The sequence below is a fragment of the Tupaia chinensis genome, unplaced genomic scaffold (genome assembly GCF_000334495.1).
Source record: "Tupaia chinensis unplaced genomic scaffold, TupChi_1.0 Scaffold000201_1, whole genome shotgun sequence".
Lineage (NCBI taxonomy): Eukaryota > Metazoa > Chordata > Mammalia > Scandentia > Tupaiidae > Tupaia > Tupaia belangeri.
The window spans coordinates 529,233-545,017 of record NW_006159676.1 but is presented as its reverse complement, the minus strand read 5'-3'; the positions used below and the strand labels follow the sequence as shown (position 1 = coordinate 545,017).

Sequence of the window (15,785 nt, the reverse complement as noted above, 5' to 3'; positions counted from 1 at the left end):
TTCAGGACTCACAGGTGTCTTGGAATAAAGGACAGGGAGGGCAGGTCACATATTCCTTCCTATGAGAGGAGTGTAGGTGACGGGGGGTGGCCAAGGCGCAGGCAAGAGCCATAGTGAAAGGAAAGGGCCTATCTATCCCCCCTCAGAGGGGAGAGGTGAGGGTGGGAATGTCTTATGGGGAAGAGATGGGCAACATGCCAGTTGTTGCTAGGTGCCCCCTTTGAGTCCCAAACCATAGGATGACTTATTTTCAGAGCTTAATTCTTAAAATTAAGAATTTATCTTAAAATCGTGATGTAACCAAATCAAAAAGCGTGGGGTCTTAGTGGGCCTGAGACTTAATGACGTGGAGAAGTCCTCAAGGCAGGGCCCTGGCAGCTTTCAAAGAGGCTTTAGCACAGTGGAGAGTTCTAAAGAGAAGCATCAGTCCAGGCGTAGAGCATTGCCTTCCCTCAGGAAGACTTCCAGTGTCTCAGTGGGTAGCACGGAGAGGGTGGTATAGGCGGAAACTTCTAGGGAGGTTCCGCCCCAGAAGTCATGGTGTACTGTGTGCGTATGGCGGGAGGGATAAGATAGTTCAGAGTCTGAAAAAATAGGGACCAGCAATTAGCGTAATGGCTACGTCGCTGGACTCCCATGTAGTTGACCATGGTTCAAGTCCCGGACCTGGTGGCTTAAACTCACGCGGGGCATGTGTGCGTGTGTGCCCAAGATCCCGAGAGGAGAATGGAGGAGAAGGGATTGTGGCGTGGCCATCCCAGGGGCGGGGTGGGGTGGGGTGATTTTTTTGCTTTCTGTCTCTCTTTCAACCTCTCAAAAAAAAAAAAAAAAAGACCACAATGGTGATAGCAGAGGCCAGAAGGATGAGCTGGCTGGATTGCTGGAGGCCAGGAACAGCAGGTCATGGAGCCAGGATTAGGCTTTGGAATCAGGAGCCCCCTCTGGAGAAGGGAGAATTGATGATCTGAGCCTGGGTAGAACTCGGAAGCTTTCGGTCACTTTGACAGTTGGAGAGGTGTGCTGAGGAGTTGTAGTCTAAGGACAGTAGGGTGGGGCACACAAGGTAGTGTCCTGACCTTAAAGGTCTTGGGGCGCCAGCCAGTCACCTGCCTGTGTCTGACCTTCTGATCTGCAGTCACGTGGTATCTGGGCTGCCCTTGACAGTGCCAGTTTCTCTGTGATTTAACCTGTAGGGTCTGTACAGTTGCCAACTTTGAGGCCACAAGACCTGTAAGGTTACCCAATTTTGTTGCCTTATGAGTGAATACATTTTATAGGGAAATTATGGCCTTCGGAGTAAACCTTTTTAAATTTTTAGTGCATCTCACTTTTCAAAACACAACTTTGCCATAACAGAAAGTAAACAAGGGCTGTGATTTGTCAGTACCAGACCCCGGAACCCGGCACTTGGGTCAGTGACAGGGCTGCCATGTGCAGTGGGCTGCTGGGAACAGGAATTGCTTTCTCTAAAGCCCTGGCTCAGCCCCTTCACCATCTCTGGACCCCAAATAGTATTTGGATTTGTAAAATATTATCTGTTGATGTTTACTGTGTTAGAAAATTTCAAAAATACTTACACATTCGTTTAAAGATAGCAGCTTAATAAAGACAGTTGTGGACCAGCCAGGCGACATAGTAGTTAAGGTACCTGGGTCCCACATGGCCCACATGGGTTCAAGTCCTGAACCCCGGCAGCTTGAAAAATATACTGGTCGTGCATGCGTGGGTGCCCGAAATCCTGAGGGGAGAATGGAGAAGGGATTGTGTTGTGGCCCTCTGCCCTGGGTTTACTTTCCCACTTCTCTCCCTCTCCAGCAAGCACATGTGCCCATTAGCAAATTTAAAAAGAAAAAAACAATGACAGCAGTTACTAGGTTGTCCTGTCTGCCTCTGCATTCGCCCAGGCTTTCCTGGCACTTTAAGAGTTGAAACATGAAGAAAATCCAGCTTGCAGAGTAGTGGTTAGAAAATGCAGGACATGTTGGTTGTCTTTTGGATAATTGTGTATTTCCTCCTTTAATGCAACACCAACCTGCAAAGTGACTGTTCGCCCTTGTTCTCTACTGGTTAATTGCACCTTGGACTGTGAAGTCTCACCTTTGAGGTTTTTTTTTTGTATTTGGTTACATTAAAACACTCTGGAGTTTTTTGCACTTGAATAGATAAAATTTTGGGACCAACAATTGGCATAATGGCTAAGTGACTGGACTCCCATGTAATCAACCATGGATCAAGTCCTGGACCCGGTGGCTTAAACTCAGGCCGGGCACATGTGGGTGCTTGCCCAGGATCCCAAGAGAATGGAGAAGAGGTTGCGGCGTGGCCATCCCCACTGGGGGGTGATTTCTCGCTTTTTGTCTCTCTGTCTGTCTCTGGCAAGCACATGTGCCCTATAGCCAAAACCTCTCCCCCCCACCCCCAAAATTTTTTTTTAATTGAAGAATAGTTTTAGATTCACAGAGAAGTTGAAAGATCACATCTGTACGCTCCACCCCGGTTTCCCCATTGTTAACAGATCTCTGTGGAACATTAGTCACACGTGTTAAACCAAGATCCATGTATTATTATTAACTAAAGTCCATACTTTATTCTGGGTTCCTTAGTTTTTCCACAGCGTTCTTGTTCTTGTTTTTTTTTTTTTGAAGATGGGACTTTGCTATATCACAGTCCTCCTGCCTCGGCCTAAGTAGCTGAGACTACATGCCACTGTACCTGGCTTTTTAGGGTGGGCTGGGAATCAAGCCCCAATGTCCTTTTTCTGTTTCAGCGTCCCACAGTATGTTTACTCTTCACATCTCCTTAGGCTCCTTTGGGCAGTTGCAGTTTCTCAGACTTGACTTATTTCAATAGCCTTGATGGTTTTGAGGAACATTGATCAGGAGTTCTGTTTTGCTCACAGTTAGACCACTGGGTTTGGGGGAGGAGGCTAAGAGGTGTAGTGTCCTTGTTACAGCATACCAGAGGCTGGTGTTGACCTTGATTCCCCTGGCTGAGGGGATATCTGTCAGGTTCATCCACTGAGGTTAGTTAGTCCCCTTCATCTGCTGTATACTGTACCCTTTGGAAGGAAGTTACCATGTCCAGCTCCTACTTGGGGGATGGGGAATTATTTGGGGATTCTGGTGCCTGTGCAATTTGTCTGTTCCTCCCAAGTGATCTTTTACTCACATGAGTTTGCAATGCTGTTGAATACTAGAAAAGATTGAGTCACTGGCCCAGCTGCAATGGTGTGTGCTGCTAAGACACTGTGCTCCACAGGTTGACACCCCCTGTCTGGGGACTAGCAGTTAGCATAATGGCTATGTCGCTGGACTCCCATTTGGTTGACCACAGTTTGCATCCCGGACCCGGTGGCTTAAAACTCAAGCCGGGCGCGTGTGCGTGTGTGCCTAAGATCCCGAGAGGAGAAGGGATTGCAGCGTGGCTATCCCCCCTGGGGGGTGATTTCTCGCTTTCTGTCTCTGTCTCTCTGTCTGTCTGGCGAGTGCATGCACCCTATATCAAAAACCTCTCCAAAAAAAAAAAAGAGAGAGAGAGAGACCCTGTCTGAAAGAGACAGGAGGAGCAGTGAGTACCTTTGGTCCCAGTTACTTGGAAGTCTGAGACAGAAGGGTCATGATGAAGTGAGACACAATCTTAAAAAAAAAAAAAAAAAAAAAAGGAGACCAGTTGATGTAATGGCTATGTCACTGGACTTTCATGTAGTCAACAGCAGTTCGAGTCCCGGACCCAGTGGCTTAACCTCACGCCAGGCGTGTGTGCATGCGTGCCCAAGATCCCAAGAGGAGAATGGAGGAGAAAGGATTGCAGCCTGGCCATCCCCCCTGGGGGGTGATTTCTCACTTTCTGTCTTTCTGTCTGGCTGGCGAGCGCACGCACCCTATAGCAAAAACCTCTCCCCCCAAAAAAGAAAGAAAAACCAGTTTCTGGAGTCACAGAGATGCTTCAGGTATACATTTAATTATTTGATGCCATAAAAACCACAGTTGTTAATATTATCGTTAATACATTAGGAAGCTATTGAGTTCACAGTGAGTTGCAAATGTAAGTTACACAAAATCTTAACTTTTGCTTATTGGAAGTTTGGACGTTATTGCTCTCAACAAATACTCCAGATATTTTCCATGAAGTGACAAGCTTTGCACTGACCATTTTGGGGGAAATGTCTGCGTTACCAAGCTTGATGACCTTAGCGAGTTTGCCAGTCCTTCAAGAAGCATGAACACTGGCACCCCCCACCCCCTAGTATGCACTCATGAGGTAGAGGGTAGTGGGGCTTAGCCACACTGCAAACCCTTATCCTTCATTTTCCATCTTGTTGGAGTTTTAGGCACTCAGCACACAAAGCTAGTGTGTATTTCAAGCCACCAGGTCAGATTTTGAGACATGGTGTTGGTCCTGTGGGATTGGATTCCCTTAACCACTAGGCCATGGGACCAGCCCACATGTGAGGTTTTCACAGTGCAGTCCTTTTTCACATAACAGCAGAAGTTCTTCATCTTGTCACACTTTGTCACAGAATGTTAAGACACGTTGCCAAGGCCAGCAGATGGCATGGTGGTGGTTAAGACCCTGAATTCCCGCATGACTGACCACAGTTTGAGTCCTAGACATGGTGGCTTGAAAATCACACCTGTGTGTTTGCATGCGTGCTCAAAATCCCAAGAGGAGAGTGGAGGAGAAAGGATTGTGGTGTGGCCATCTCCCTCGGGGGTTGTTTTCTCACTTTCTATCTTTCTGTATCTCCAGCAAGAGCATACACCCCGTGACAAAGACCTTAAAAGAAAAAATGTAAAAAGACACATTGTCTGGACCAGCAGTTGGTGTAATAGCTATGTCGCTGGACTCCCATGTAGTCAACCGTGGTTCAAGTCCCGGACCTGGTGGCTTAAACTCAGGCTGGGTGCATGTGCGTGCATGCCCAAGATTCCGAGAGGAGAATGGAGGAGAAGGGATTGTACGTGGCCATCCCCCCTGGGGGGGGGTGATTTCTCACTTTCTGTCTGTCTGCCTCTCTGTCTCTCTCCTGGAGAGTGCACCCGCCCTATAGCAAAAAACCTCTCAAAAGAAAAAAGACATGTTGTCAAAGTTGAGGTTTAATTACATTTATGACAACCTCCTGAGGTTAATGGTTTCCCATCCTGCAGTTGCAGAAACCAAGCTTCATTGAGGTTTGGTGACTGTGTCTGGTCCCCCCTCCGCTGCTGCAGAGGTGCACCCAGCCCCTCTGTGTTGTCATAGGTGTCCCTTGCAGCTCCAGAGAGCTGCACCAGTCAGGGAATGGGGGATACCTGAGCTGGGGCCGGGAGGTCCTGCTGGGATTTACTGGGTGTGAATAGCGGAGGATGCAGCAACATGGAACACAGAAGTTTAAGGAGGCAGGACACTTTCAGGCAACGCATTTATCACAAAAGTTTGTGGTTGTCTCAAGCTGCAAAGTAGTGCCTGTTTCTTGTGTGTGTTTTTGATCTCGCTGTGCATTGTTGGTGAGGCAGCCGGCCTCACTCCAGGACTTTCCCAGGAGTTAGGTGTTTTGGTGCATTTGCTATAGGGAGTCCTTCCTGTCCTGTTCTGTGCGTGCTTGCTGCTTTTCCTCCCTGGAGTTAGGTCAGCCTGGCACATGAGCAGGGACCAGGGTCAGGATCACCAGCATTGATGGTGTGGCTAGGGAGTCTCCTTTTCTTTTTCTTTCACTTTGCCCCTACCCAGGCCCCCTGGCTTCCAGAGTGCCATGATCCCTTCCAGCCCTCTCTGTCTATAGCCCCTGTGCAGCTTCTGACTCTCACTGATCCACTTTGCAACGTGGCACGTTATTGTTTCCCGATCAAATCCGAGGGCCACAGCCATGTCCTCTCACTCTTCCCTCCCTATCGCCTAGGGAACTTAGCATTGTGAATGCCACTGTATGTCCAAGAGCTTAAATAACAGGTTAGCTTTAGTCTATTTCAAAATGGTATTTGATAACCCAGTTGGCAGTCACATGGGATCCATCCTCACCAGCCAGGCCCCCTGGCATTGCAGGTTATTTGCAATACAGCCCTGTGACTTTGGGAAGTCACTCAGCGCTCACCAGCAAGCCGAGAGTGGAAGTGCTCAGGACCACCACGTGGAAGAGTGCACTTTGGTGGTTGGAACAAGGATAGTCGTCATGAAGCACGAGTGTTCTGGATGATTTGCAAAAAAAAAGAGGTCCCCCTTTCATTTCTGTAATGGTAACCACTTCCTCAGTGTCCTTCCTGCCATCTCTAAGCAGGGCGTGCTGAATTTGTATCGGCCTCTAGTGGTGTTTGCTCTTGCGGAGTGGTCACAAGTCCCTCCTTGGGCTGGACTGGGCTGCAGGCCCAGTGAACACACCACCACGGTCTCTGCTTCAGCTCATCTCTACAGCCCTTGCTGCTCTGCACACCCCCTGAAACTGGCCTCTGTCACTGTGAGGCCCTCAAGGCTGCTGCATTCCTAGAAGGTGTACAGGACCCCTTCTGCCTTGCCTTATGCTTGGAGCAGTCCCTGTTTGGAGCGCCTACACTCCAGTGGGGAAGGGGAACAGGCCCACGGATCTCAGGTCCAGCCAGGCACACATGCTCTCTCCCTCCTCCTCTTCTTCTCCTAAGACATTGAGCGGGAGCTGTGGCCAGGCTCACCAGAACAGAGTCCCAGAGCAGTAGTTGGGCCTGAAGTCTCCAGGAAGAATGATGGCCGGCTTTCAAAAATCCCATCCCAGCTGCTCACCTCCACAGCCGCCTCTGTGGCAGAGAAGCAGAACGTGTTGACTTCCCAGGCCCCCACAAAGCAGGCTCTGGGCTTTTCTCTTGACATCCCAGCCTAGAGGATCTCAAGTTACGGGGCTAGGAGGAGTGGTAATGGATGCTAAGGAGAGAGGCTGGGGAGTCTGCAGAGGGTCTACGACCGGCGAGATACGGGTGGGCTCCAGGGGCTGGGGGAGTAGGGAGGCATCCAACGCTGTCTGCCAGCCACCCCCACCCCCAATCCAGGACAGGCGTATCTTTAGCTTTGGGGCATAGCCTGTGTCAGTGGGTGACCCACCTCCCTTTCTAATCACATGGAGGGTCTCTGTGTGAGGTTGCTCTTGGAAATGTAGAGTAGGCTGCGCTGGGGTCCCAGAGTTGTGTGGGGGTACACCCAGTATATAGGGTTTTGCCCAACAAGGTATTGTCCAGGAGCAGGGCCAACCTGGGTATCTGATGATAGCTGTATCACTTTGCTGTCTCAAAGGACTCTTCTGTACGTATTCCTTGGAAGGGTGTGGGGAGTTCGTTGAATGGAGTCGGTTATTGCTTTCTGGCTTGGACTCAGACCTCACTCCAGGGGCATGGCCTCCTCTTCTGTGGCACCTGCCCTTCTCACCCTTTGTTGGGCAGCTCTGGTCTCTTGTCCAGCCTTCCTGGCACTATCCTCCCTCTTCCCAAGTCTGTATCTGCCTCGGGCAGCTTCGGTGTTCAGAGAACCACGACTCTTCCCTGTGAGGCTCACTGGGGTGGCTATTTGGGTAAACCTCCCTCTTCTATTTCTTTTTTTTCTTTTGGTCATGTGTGCTGTTTTATTTTGTTTTAACCAAGGTCTCACAGGGTTGTCATTTTCTATGTCCGTCTCCACAGTAGCTGGGACTACAGGCGTGCATCACCACATGCAGCTTTTTAGGGTCTGTTGGGAATGGGTCACCTTTTCTTCCTTCCTGTTCTCCCCCTGCTATGTCTCATGGTAGTCTCTAGAGTGGGTGTTCTCTGTTGGGGACAGCGTGAAGGAGGAAGTGGAGGTGCCGTGGTGTGGGCTCTTGGTTCTGCTGACTAGCTGGTCTCACCCGCTGGGTGCTGCTTTTTAGAAAGCTCTCTGGTCCTGTCCTGGGCAGAGCCTGCCCAGTGGCTCCCTCAGTTATGTGGAGTGGCCAGGACAGCTGGGACTGATTGGGCTCATCTCTGTGTCTGTCTCTGGCATGGACATCCCACACTATGGTGGTCTCAGTTAGTCAGACTTCCCCAGAGCAAGGATTTCAGCAGCCCAGGTGGAAGCTGCAGGTCTTCTGTGGGCTCACCTCAAGAGTTTGCCGCATTGCTTCCTCTGCATTGTGAAGTTCAGAAATGGAGCCACAAAACCAGCCCAGGTTGAGTCGAGGACTACAAGGGACTGTAAATGTGTCCCCATGCCACCCCAGCCCAGAGCCTTCTATAGCCCCCGCCGGGCTTTGCGGAGATGGGTAGGTAGGCCTTGTCAAGGTCTGCTGTGTGGACAGAGTTGGTTGATCCCAAGTGTTAATATCTCCTTGTTAATACCCACAAAAATGCCTGGACTCATAACATAGTGGTTGGACCTCCAGGGTACTTAAAAATGCACTAAGACACAGAATCAGAAATCACGTCTCCCTTGGAACCAGCAGACAGCATAATAGTTGTGTCACTGGACTTCCACATACTTGACTGTGGTTTGAATTCTGGACTTGGCAGCTTTAAAGTCATGCCAGGTGCGTGTGTGTGCGTGCCCATAATTCCAAGAGGAGAATAGAGGAAGAGAGATTGTGGCGTTGCCATCACTGCTGAGAGGTGATTTCTCGTTTTCTGTCTCTCTGGCAAGCGCATGTACCCAATAACAAAAAGTCTGTCTTTAAAAAAAGGAAAGGAACGAAACTACACTCCCTTTATAAAAGTTGATTTATTTAACTCTTCTGTGAGCGAGAGAGAGAGAGAGAGAGAGAGGAGAGAAAGTTCATGGACGCTCATCCCTAACAGAGTCTTGATGCTGCAGTCCAGGCCTAGCCACCCCAGGCTTATAGATACTCACATACCTGGCATACTCAGGGAAGTCTCTGGGTATGAACCTAGAACCTTCCCATGTGGGTCAGCCTTGTAGAGCGTTTGGTTATTGTTTGCGCTGCCATCCAGCCCCAGGAATCCTCTTAAGTGGATTTACATTTCTTTTAGCCACACAGTATCAGAGTACGTATGGGAAATAGTGGCCCATGTGTGGCAATCAGACAGGCAATCGGCGTGCTGACTTCTTCGGGAACTCGTAGAGCACTCCAAGAGCCAAGAGGAGGAGGTAGATGCCAACCAGCTCTGTAGGGCTGCTCCAGCCACACAGAGCAGGCCCAATTCCTGCCTTTGAGGGGTGTGCAGATATTCAGGTGTTCCCCTCTGTTACCTGTTGATAGAGTCTCTGCTCTGTGCCACTTCCCTCTCAGAAAGTTGTCTGATCACACAGCTGTCTGATCCGATCTTCTCCATGCAGAGGTTTAGTAGGTGAGAGCTGTAGGCCCGAGACTAGCTTCCAGCCCAGTCCTGGTGTTGGGGACCCCAGGAAGGGCCCACCTCTAAGATCTTCAAGTGCAGATCATGCTGAGATTGGAGGCTCCTCCCCGGTAGACTCTAAGGCTGGACTCGCCTTCTGCTCACTTAGCCCTTTTCAGGCTGCATTCTGTGGGGTCTCTGCCGTATGAGTTCTTGGAACTGCCTAGTGGCCTGTCTGTCGGGGGTCTAGGGTCTCAGCCCTCTGGCCTGGGGAGGTAGCAGCTGATCTGCCAGCAGGATGCTTCAGTCCAGCCAGATGGAAGCCTGAGGCTGCTCCTAGTGGGCAGTTCATCTCTTCCTCCTCCTCTTCATAGGAACGGGAAGACACAACCCTCCTGTCCAAGGCTCCCCTCCCACCAGGGGGAGAAATTGTCTTTCAGATAGAGCCCCAGCAGACCTGGGCTGTCAGAGCAAGCCCCCTTCTCCACCTTGGGCCAGCGGAAGGGCATCTGGGCAGGCATTAGGGCCCTCTAGGAAAGATTGGTGTTGCCATGGCCAAGCCGAGCTGAGCAGCCCTGAGGGGGACTGGTGGGTTTCCCGGCCCCCTTCACGTAGGAGGCACAGCAAGAGAGGTGTCACTCAGACAAGGCAGAACCAAGTGAGCCCCTGGTGTCTTCTGGCTCATGTGGCACAGGAGTGCATAGTGACGAGTGACACCACAGGGTTGTGCCTGTGGTTTACCTCAGGACCCACCTCAGGTGGTGGGTCCTTGCTCCTCCACTGGGGGTCATGGAGTCGTGTCAGGGCTGGACTCCTGCCTTGGTTCTTGCTCATTGGGTCCCCCCGGCTCCCACTTCTGATCCACAGCCAAGGCTATGTGTAAAGTGAGGCCCGGGGGTCCCTAGCTGCTGTGCCTTTGTCACACCCCTGAGGGAGAGGAGATGATCCCGGCCCCCAGCTCCCCAGCTCAGGGTGAGGAAACCTGTCTAACACAGGCAGTGATGACACGTCTCCCTGGGTGGCCACTGTGCAGAGAGCAAAGGCATGTTCCTTACATGGGTTTGCTGGGCTGGGGTGACCAAGGGACAGAGACCCACTGGAGCCTGTCTTGGGGAGACTGTTTAGGCCTGCACTATCTGCAAGCAGAACCCTCAGATTTCTGCCTTGAGCTCCCTGTCCTAGGACATGGGGACAGGCTAAGAATGCTTCCCGAGGCACACAGGGTTTTGGTAGGTGTGCTGTTGAGCGGCTCCCCACGAGCACTCCCAGGGCCAACTAGGAACCTGAGAACGGGTGGGTTGAGGCCTGTCTTAAAAGATGAGTTGGGCCCACGGGGAGGACTCGCTTGTGGAGGAGGGATTCTGCTGTGGGAACAGTAAGTGGAGGGCAGAAGTAACCACAGGCTAGCCTTGTCTGTGGGCCAGGCCTGGGCGTGGTGGACAGGAGCCCTGGGCCCATGGCCCAGGTGAGAGTTGAGCCTCAGGCCTGGCTGAGAGTGGGAAGAGCTCAGCCTGCATGTGGGGGAGAGCATCCTGGGAGTCCATGGTGAGTATTTGTAGAAGGCCCAGACAAAGTTCATATCTTCCCCCCTTTTAAAAATGTTGCCAGGGACCAGCAGTTAGTGCTATGTCGCTGGACTCCCATGTAGTCGACTGCAGTTTGAGTCCCGGGCCTGGTGGCTTAAACTCATGCCAGGCACGTGTGTGTGCGTGTCCAAGATCCCGAGAAGAGAATGAAGGGACTGCGGCCTGGCCATCCTCCTTAGGGAGTGATTTCTTGCTTTCTCTCTCTCTCTCTCTGGCTAGTGCACGTGCCCTATAAAATAAACCTCTCTGAAAAAAAATTTTGCCAGAAGGTACAGGCACCTGTGGAGAGAGAAAGCACCCCCCACCCTCTGAGTGGATGGCCCCGCTTCAATCCTTTCTCCATTTCTCTGAGATTTGGGGCACTTACACACACGTGCTCCCACAGGATTTTCAAGCCACAAGGTCCAGCACTCAAACCACCCAGTTGATCATGAGGGATCCATCCGCTTTAGCCACCCCTCCACTCCATTTTAAAATACAGCCAGCAGCTGCCTCCTGCCTGCTCTGCCAGCCTAAGATGTGGCAGGGAAGGTTCCAGTAGGAGTGGTCGTTGTTGGAGAGGGCGCTTTGCTGATGGCTCTGTCTCCCCAAGTCGGCCCTCAGGAGGATTTGTCCTGATGCCTGTCAGGCCACAGTCGCTAGTCCTTCCCAACTTCTCTGGAGTGTGCAGGAATCTCGTGGGTCTTGTTAAATGCAGACTAGATCATTAAGAGCAGGGGGATGAGATGCTACTTTTCACCGAGCTCAGAGCATGTTCCCCTACTGTTCTGTGGGCCAGGGCAGATGCTGGTTGGATGTCCAAGGGTCTGGCCCCACTCTCACCTGTGGTCTCAACTCCGTAGGCCTTGCCCTACCTGCGCACCCCTCCTGCTTTTGTGTTTGTAATTAGGACCCACCTTTTTTACATTGGCTATAGGTTGCATGTGCTCACATTGGTGGGGGGGCGGTGAGAAAGCATCCCCATGGGGGATGGGGACTCCAGTCCCTTCGTCATTGTCCTTTTCAGAGTTTTGGTCATGTACACACATGCCCATTCTGTTTTACAAGCTGCCAGGTCCAGGACTCGAACTATAGTCAGCCACATGGGACCCAGCTGCCTTACCCACCATGCATGCCACCTGGCTGGCTCTTGTCCCACCTTTTAACCAGGGGTTTCTCCTCATTGACTGGCACAGCACCTGCTTTTAGCAGCACGAGCAATGAATGAATGAAGGAGGAGGGCAGTGTCTGCCTCCTCTGGACGCCAAGGAGGCTCATTCAGGGAACAGAGGTCCAAGCTGCCAATGATAACTGCTCTCTCAGTGAGACGCCTTTCCTGGCCCGGCCGAGGGGACAGCAGATATTAACCACACACTGGTCGCTGGTAGGCCAGCGGCTGAGAACGCTAACCTTGTGCTGTAGAGGGGGCTGTGTAGTGTCTGAAGTTCATAATCCCGGCCTCCCTCCCCAGGAAGCCCTGCGGAAGTAACTGGCAGGTAACAGAATTTCTGGGAGGCGGCAAGACTATTTATGCTGATAGCAGCCTGGCCTGCTTCCAGGGATTTTTGTAGGTCACGTAAAATCTCTTTTGATCATGGTATTTCACGTAAGGACTCTCAGGATGGGCAGGACGGGCTTCCCGGATTTTCCCTCCAACATCACAGAGGTTCCAAACAAACTTGGTGCCCAGGACAGCCACTGTGGAGCAGAGACAGTACACCAGGCACCCCAGCAGGGTGGGTTGGATTTCCTTTGCTTTTGTTCTCCTAACCTCACATGGCTTTTGTCATTTAAAAAAAAAATCCCCCTAAAATAATGCCTGTGAGCACCTGGGGCCACATATTCTCTCTCCAGAAAAGTACTGAGTTCTGAATCCCCTTCTCCTTTAAAAAAATAATGCAGCGGAGGAAAAGTTTTCCACTTGGGAAACTAGAAGGGCAGGTGGCCCCCCCTCTGTTTGGAAGACGTGACCCTGGTGCCCTGACATACAAATGGTCCCCTGGGGGCTGACTTGACACAGGAAGTGCCTCAGCTCCGTGGCCTGGGGTGAGCTTCATGCCTCCATTTTCTGACAGCACCTGAACCCTTACCTCCCTTCTCAAAATGAAGGCTGCGTGTCACCAACCGGTTAGAACTGGCCGTTGCCATGGTTTTCACGTTGGAAGGCACAGTTAAAGGGTCACATGACCAAGGAGGGAAATGCCTTTGTCACATGACTTTTTGGTGGCCTGATTAGCATACAGGAAGTTCACTCCCTGCTGGCTGCTGTGATGCTGAGTGATCACTGATGGGCGGTGACATCACCTCTTGGATGAGTTATTGATCATTGTCAGGCCAAGATGGGGCCAGGGCCTCTGTGGCCAGAGTGGCCCTCTCACTCAGCCCAGTCCCTAATCTGACCCTTTCCCCTCAGGCAGATTTGAGTTTATTAGACATCTCACCTCTGCAAGAAGCACACATCACTCGGTAAGATGATAAAAAGTGAATAAATCCCTCCAGGTTGACTGTGTTCTCGGCCTGTGCTCGCCCGGGGAGCGTTTCTGCTGTAACTCTAGGCGGGCTGCCGCTCCGCAGTTCACCTGGGATCCCGCCTGGGCAGAGGTGAGCGGCTGCAGCTCTGTGCCAGAGCCCTGGGTCTGCCCACCTCTGCGACGCTCCGTGTCTGCGCCCAGCTCCAGGGAACCTGGAATCAGAGTCCTGAGGTCACCTTGAAAGTCGATCTTGGGCAGCGTGGGGCAGTCAGCAGAGAGAGAGACAGACTTCAAGGCTGTTTGGTGAGATCCAGCTGAGGTGTCCGGGTTACCTTATAAAGAACCCTTTCTGAGGTTCTTTCTGGACCTGAGAATGTAACTGAGCGCCCCATGCTCCAGGATCGTTCTGAAACGGGTGCCTTCCCGTCTGCTCCCTGATCTCTGTCAGAGGCCGGCTGGGCCCTAGTCAGGTTGGACCAGGGCACTCACATTCAGGTGTGGCTGCCACGTAGCTCCGACTGGTGGAATTAGGAGGGGCTGGAAGAGAGCGAGGAAGGCCACTCCAGGACCGGCATCCGGCAAATCCGGGAGAGAGTTGGTGAAGCCTCCACCCCTGGTTCTCTGTGCCTACCCTCCCCTGAAGACACAAGTCCCAGAGCTGCAAGAGCATCGCTGTTCGGTTCTTCATCCTAGTAACACTGGCCTCACTTGACCGGGGTCTGGTGGAAAAAAAAAAAAATGAGACAACTTAGAGCAGCTAACTTCGCCCAAGTTTGTTCTCTGGGTCACAGTGCCACCTAGTGGGCATATCTCATTTTCCCCATGACAAAAAGGACTGGATTCCTTCAGCACAGCTACTGACTAAACGCAGATGGTATGTGTGCCCTCAGCAAACAGTTGCTTGGGTGGGATCAGGCTTCTAAGAGTAGTGTTAGGTGGGTGTGTACCTGGGGGGCCGAGTAGCGAGCACTCGGCCCAGCGCCCAGTCAGCAGGCAGCACGGAACCAGTCTGTTCCTCTTCTGCTGCATCCTGACGAACCACACCGTGCGTGCTCCCCTGAGACACAGTTAGCCATCTATGGCCATCTCCTGACGAGAAAACCAAAAGGGAAGGCCCTCAGGCGCTTCCTCCTAGTCCCTGGTGGCCACCCTGCCTTGTAGTGAGATCTGGGTCAGGTCAAGTTCAGGGGCAGAAGCGAGCCCTGAAACCAGTCCCGGCAGTCAGCAGAGAGGAGAGAAGAGGCTGGGCTGCAGTAACAGGAGCAGTCCGGGATGCACATGGGGGCCAGCTGGTGGTGTGGTGGCTAAGGCAGCCGGGTCCCATGTGGTCAACCCTGTGGTTGTTCCAGGCCCAGTGGCTTGAATATGCCAGGCACATACATGTATATACCCAAAGTCCTTTTGAGAGGTGAATAGAGAAGGGATTGCAGCGTGGCCATCCCTTGGCGGGTACTTTTCCTTTTTACTCCCTCGCCAGTGAACACACACAAACTCTTAACAAATTTTTAAAAAGAAGATGATGGATTTGAATTCTAACTTCTGAGGTGGGCAGGGTGGGGTTCAGAGAGCTGGAGGGTGGTTTTGGCATCCTCAGAGCAGAGAAGACCATGTACCAAGAGAGTGGGGTAGAGACATGTAGCAGAAACTAGCCTGTGCTTAGATGAGAGGGTGGAGGGCACCCAGGTCTTACAGAGAAAACGTATTCAGTCATGTTCACAGCATGTAGTGACTCCTGCCACCCAGCTCAGGAAACTTCGGCATGCAGCATTGGCCACTGTACGAAGTGGTGAGGGCTTTGTACCAGAGCACAGGCCGAGATCATGTGGACCAGCCCCTTGGGCTTCTGGGGCTGGGGGGCTGCCAGGTGTGAAGGCCATCAGTGAACCAGAGTTGAACAAAGGAAGACTGGTTTGTGCAGGGTGCTGGGCTCCCCACTGTGTGGTTTCCAGAAAAGGCAGTGGCAGCCCTAATCTGCACCCTCAGCACAGGGGCCTGACAGCTGGCCAAGATCGAGCAGGCCCTGGGATCTGGAGCCACAAGGTCCAGGAGGGAGCTGCGTCATTTTCCAAAATGCTCATGTCACGCTCAGGAGCACTAAGAATAGTCCTGGCTGTTGATGAAGCTGTAAATTGTAAGTTTGGGTACCCGTGAGGTGTGCAGTGGGAGGAGACAGCCATGGGGCCAGGGGTAGGGGCTGGTAGAGGAGAGAGCCAGCCATACAGAGACAGGCTAGGCAGGAGTGCATGCTCTCCTCTCCCTGCCAGGTGACTGCAGGGTGAGAGTGTCATGCCATCAGTCTAGGTGCTCTGGTAACAACCCGTGTCCTTGTCCCACAGTGACATGAAGTCCGAGAGGAGACCCCCCTCGCCTGATGTGATCGTGCTGTCCGACAACGAGCAGCCCTCGAGCCCGCGGGTGAATGGGCTGACCAAGGAGGCTCTGATGGAGACCAGCACTGAGGCCCTTATGGTGAGGGCGCGCCCCCCCCCCCCCGCGCCATCCGGGGTGAG

General features: G+C 52.2%; 1 protein-coding gene across 1 annotated transcript in view; it reads left to right on the top strand.

The window, feature by feature from the left end:
- Positions 1–15,785, top strand: part of GATAD2A (GATA zinc finger domain containing 2A) — a 94,546-nt gene that overhangs the window by 58,609 nt on the left and 20,152 nt on the right. The window contains 1 exon segment of the mRNA XM_006147092.3: positions 15,612–15,744. Within this exon segment, the coding sequence (XP_006147154.1) occupies positions 15,612–15,744 (133 nt within the window).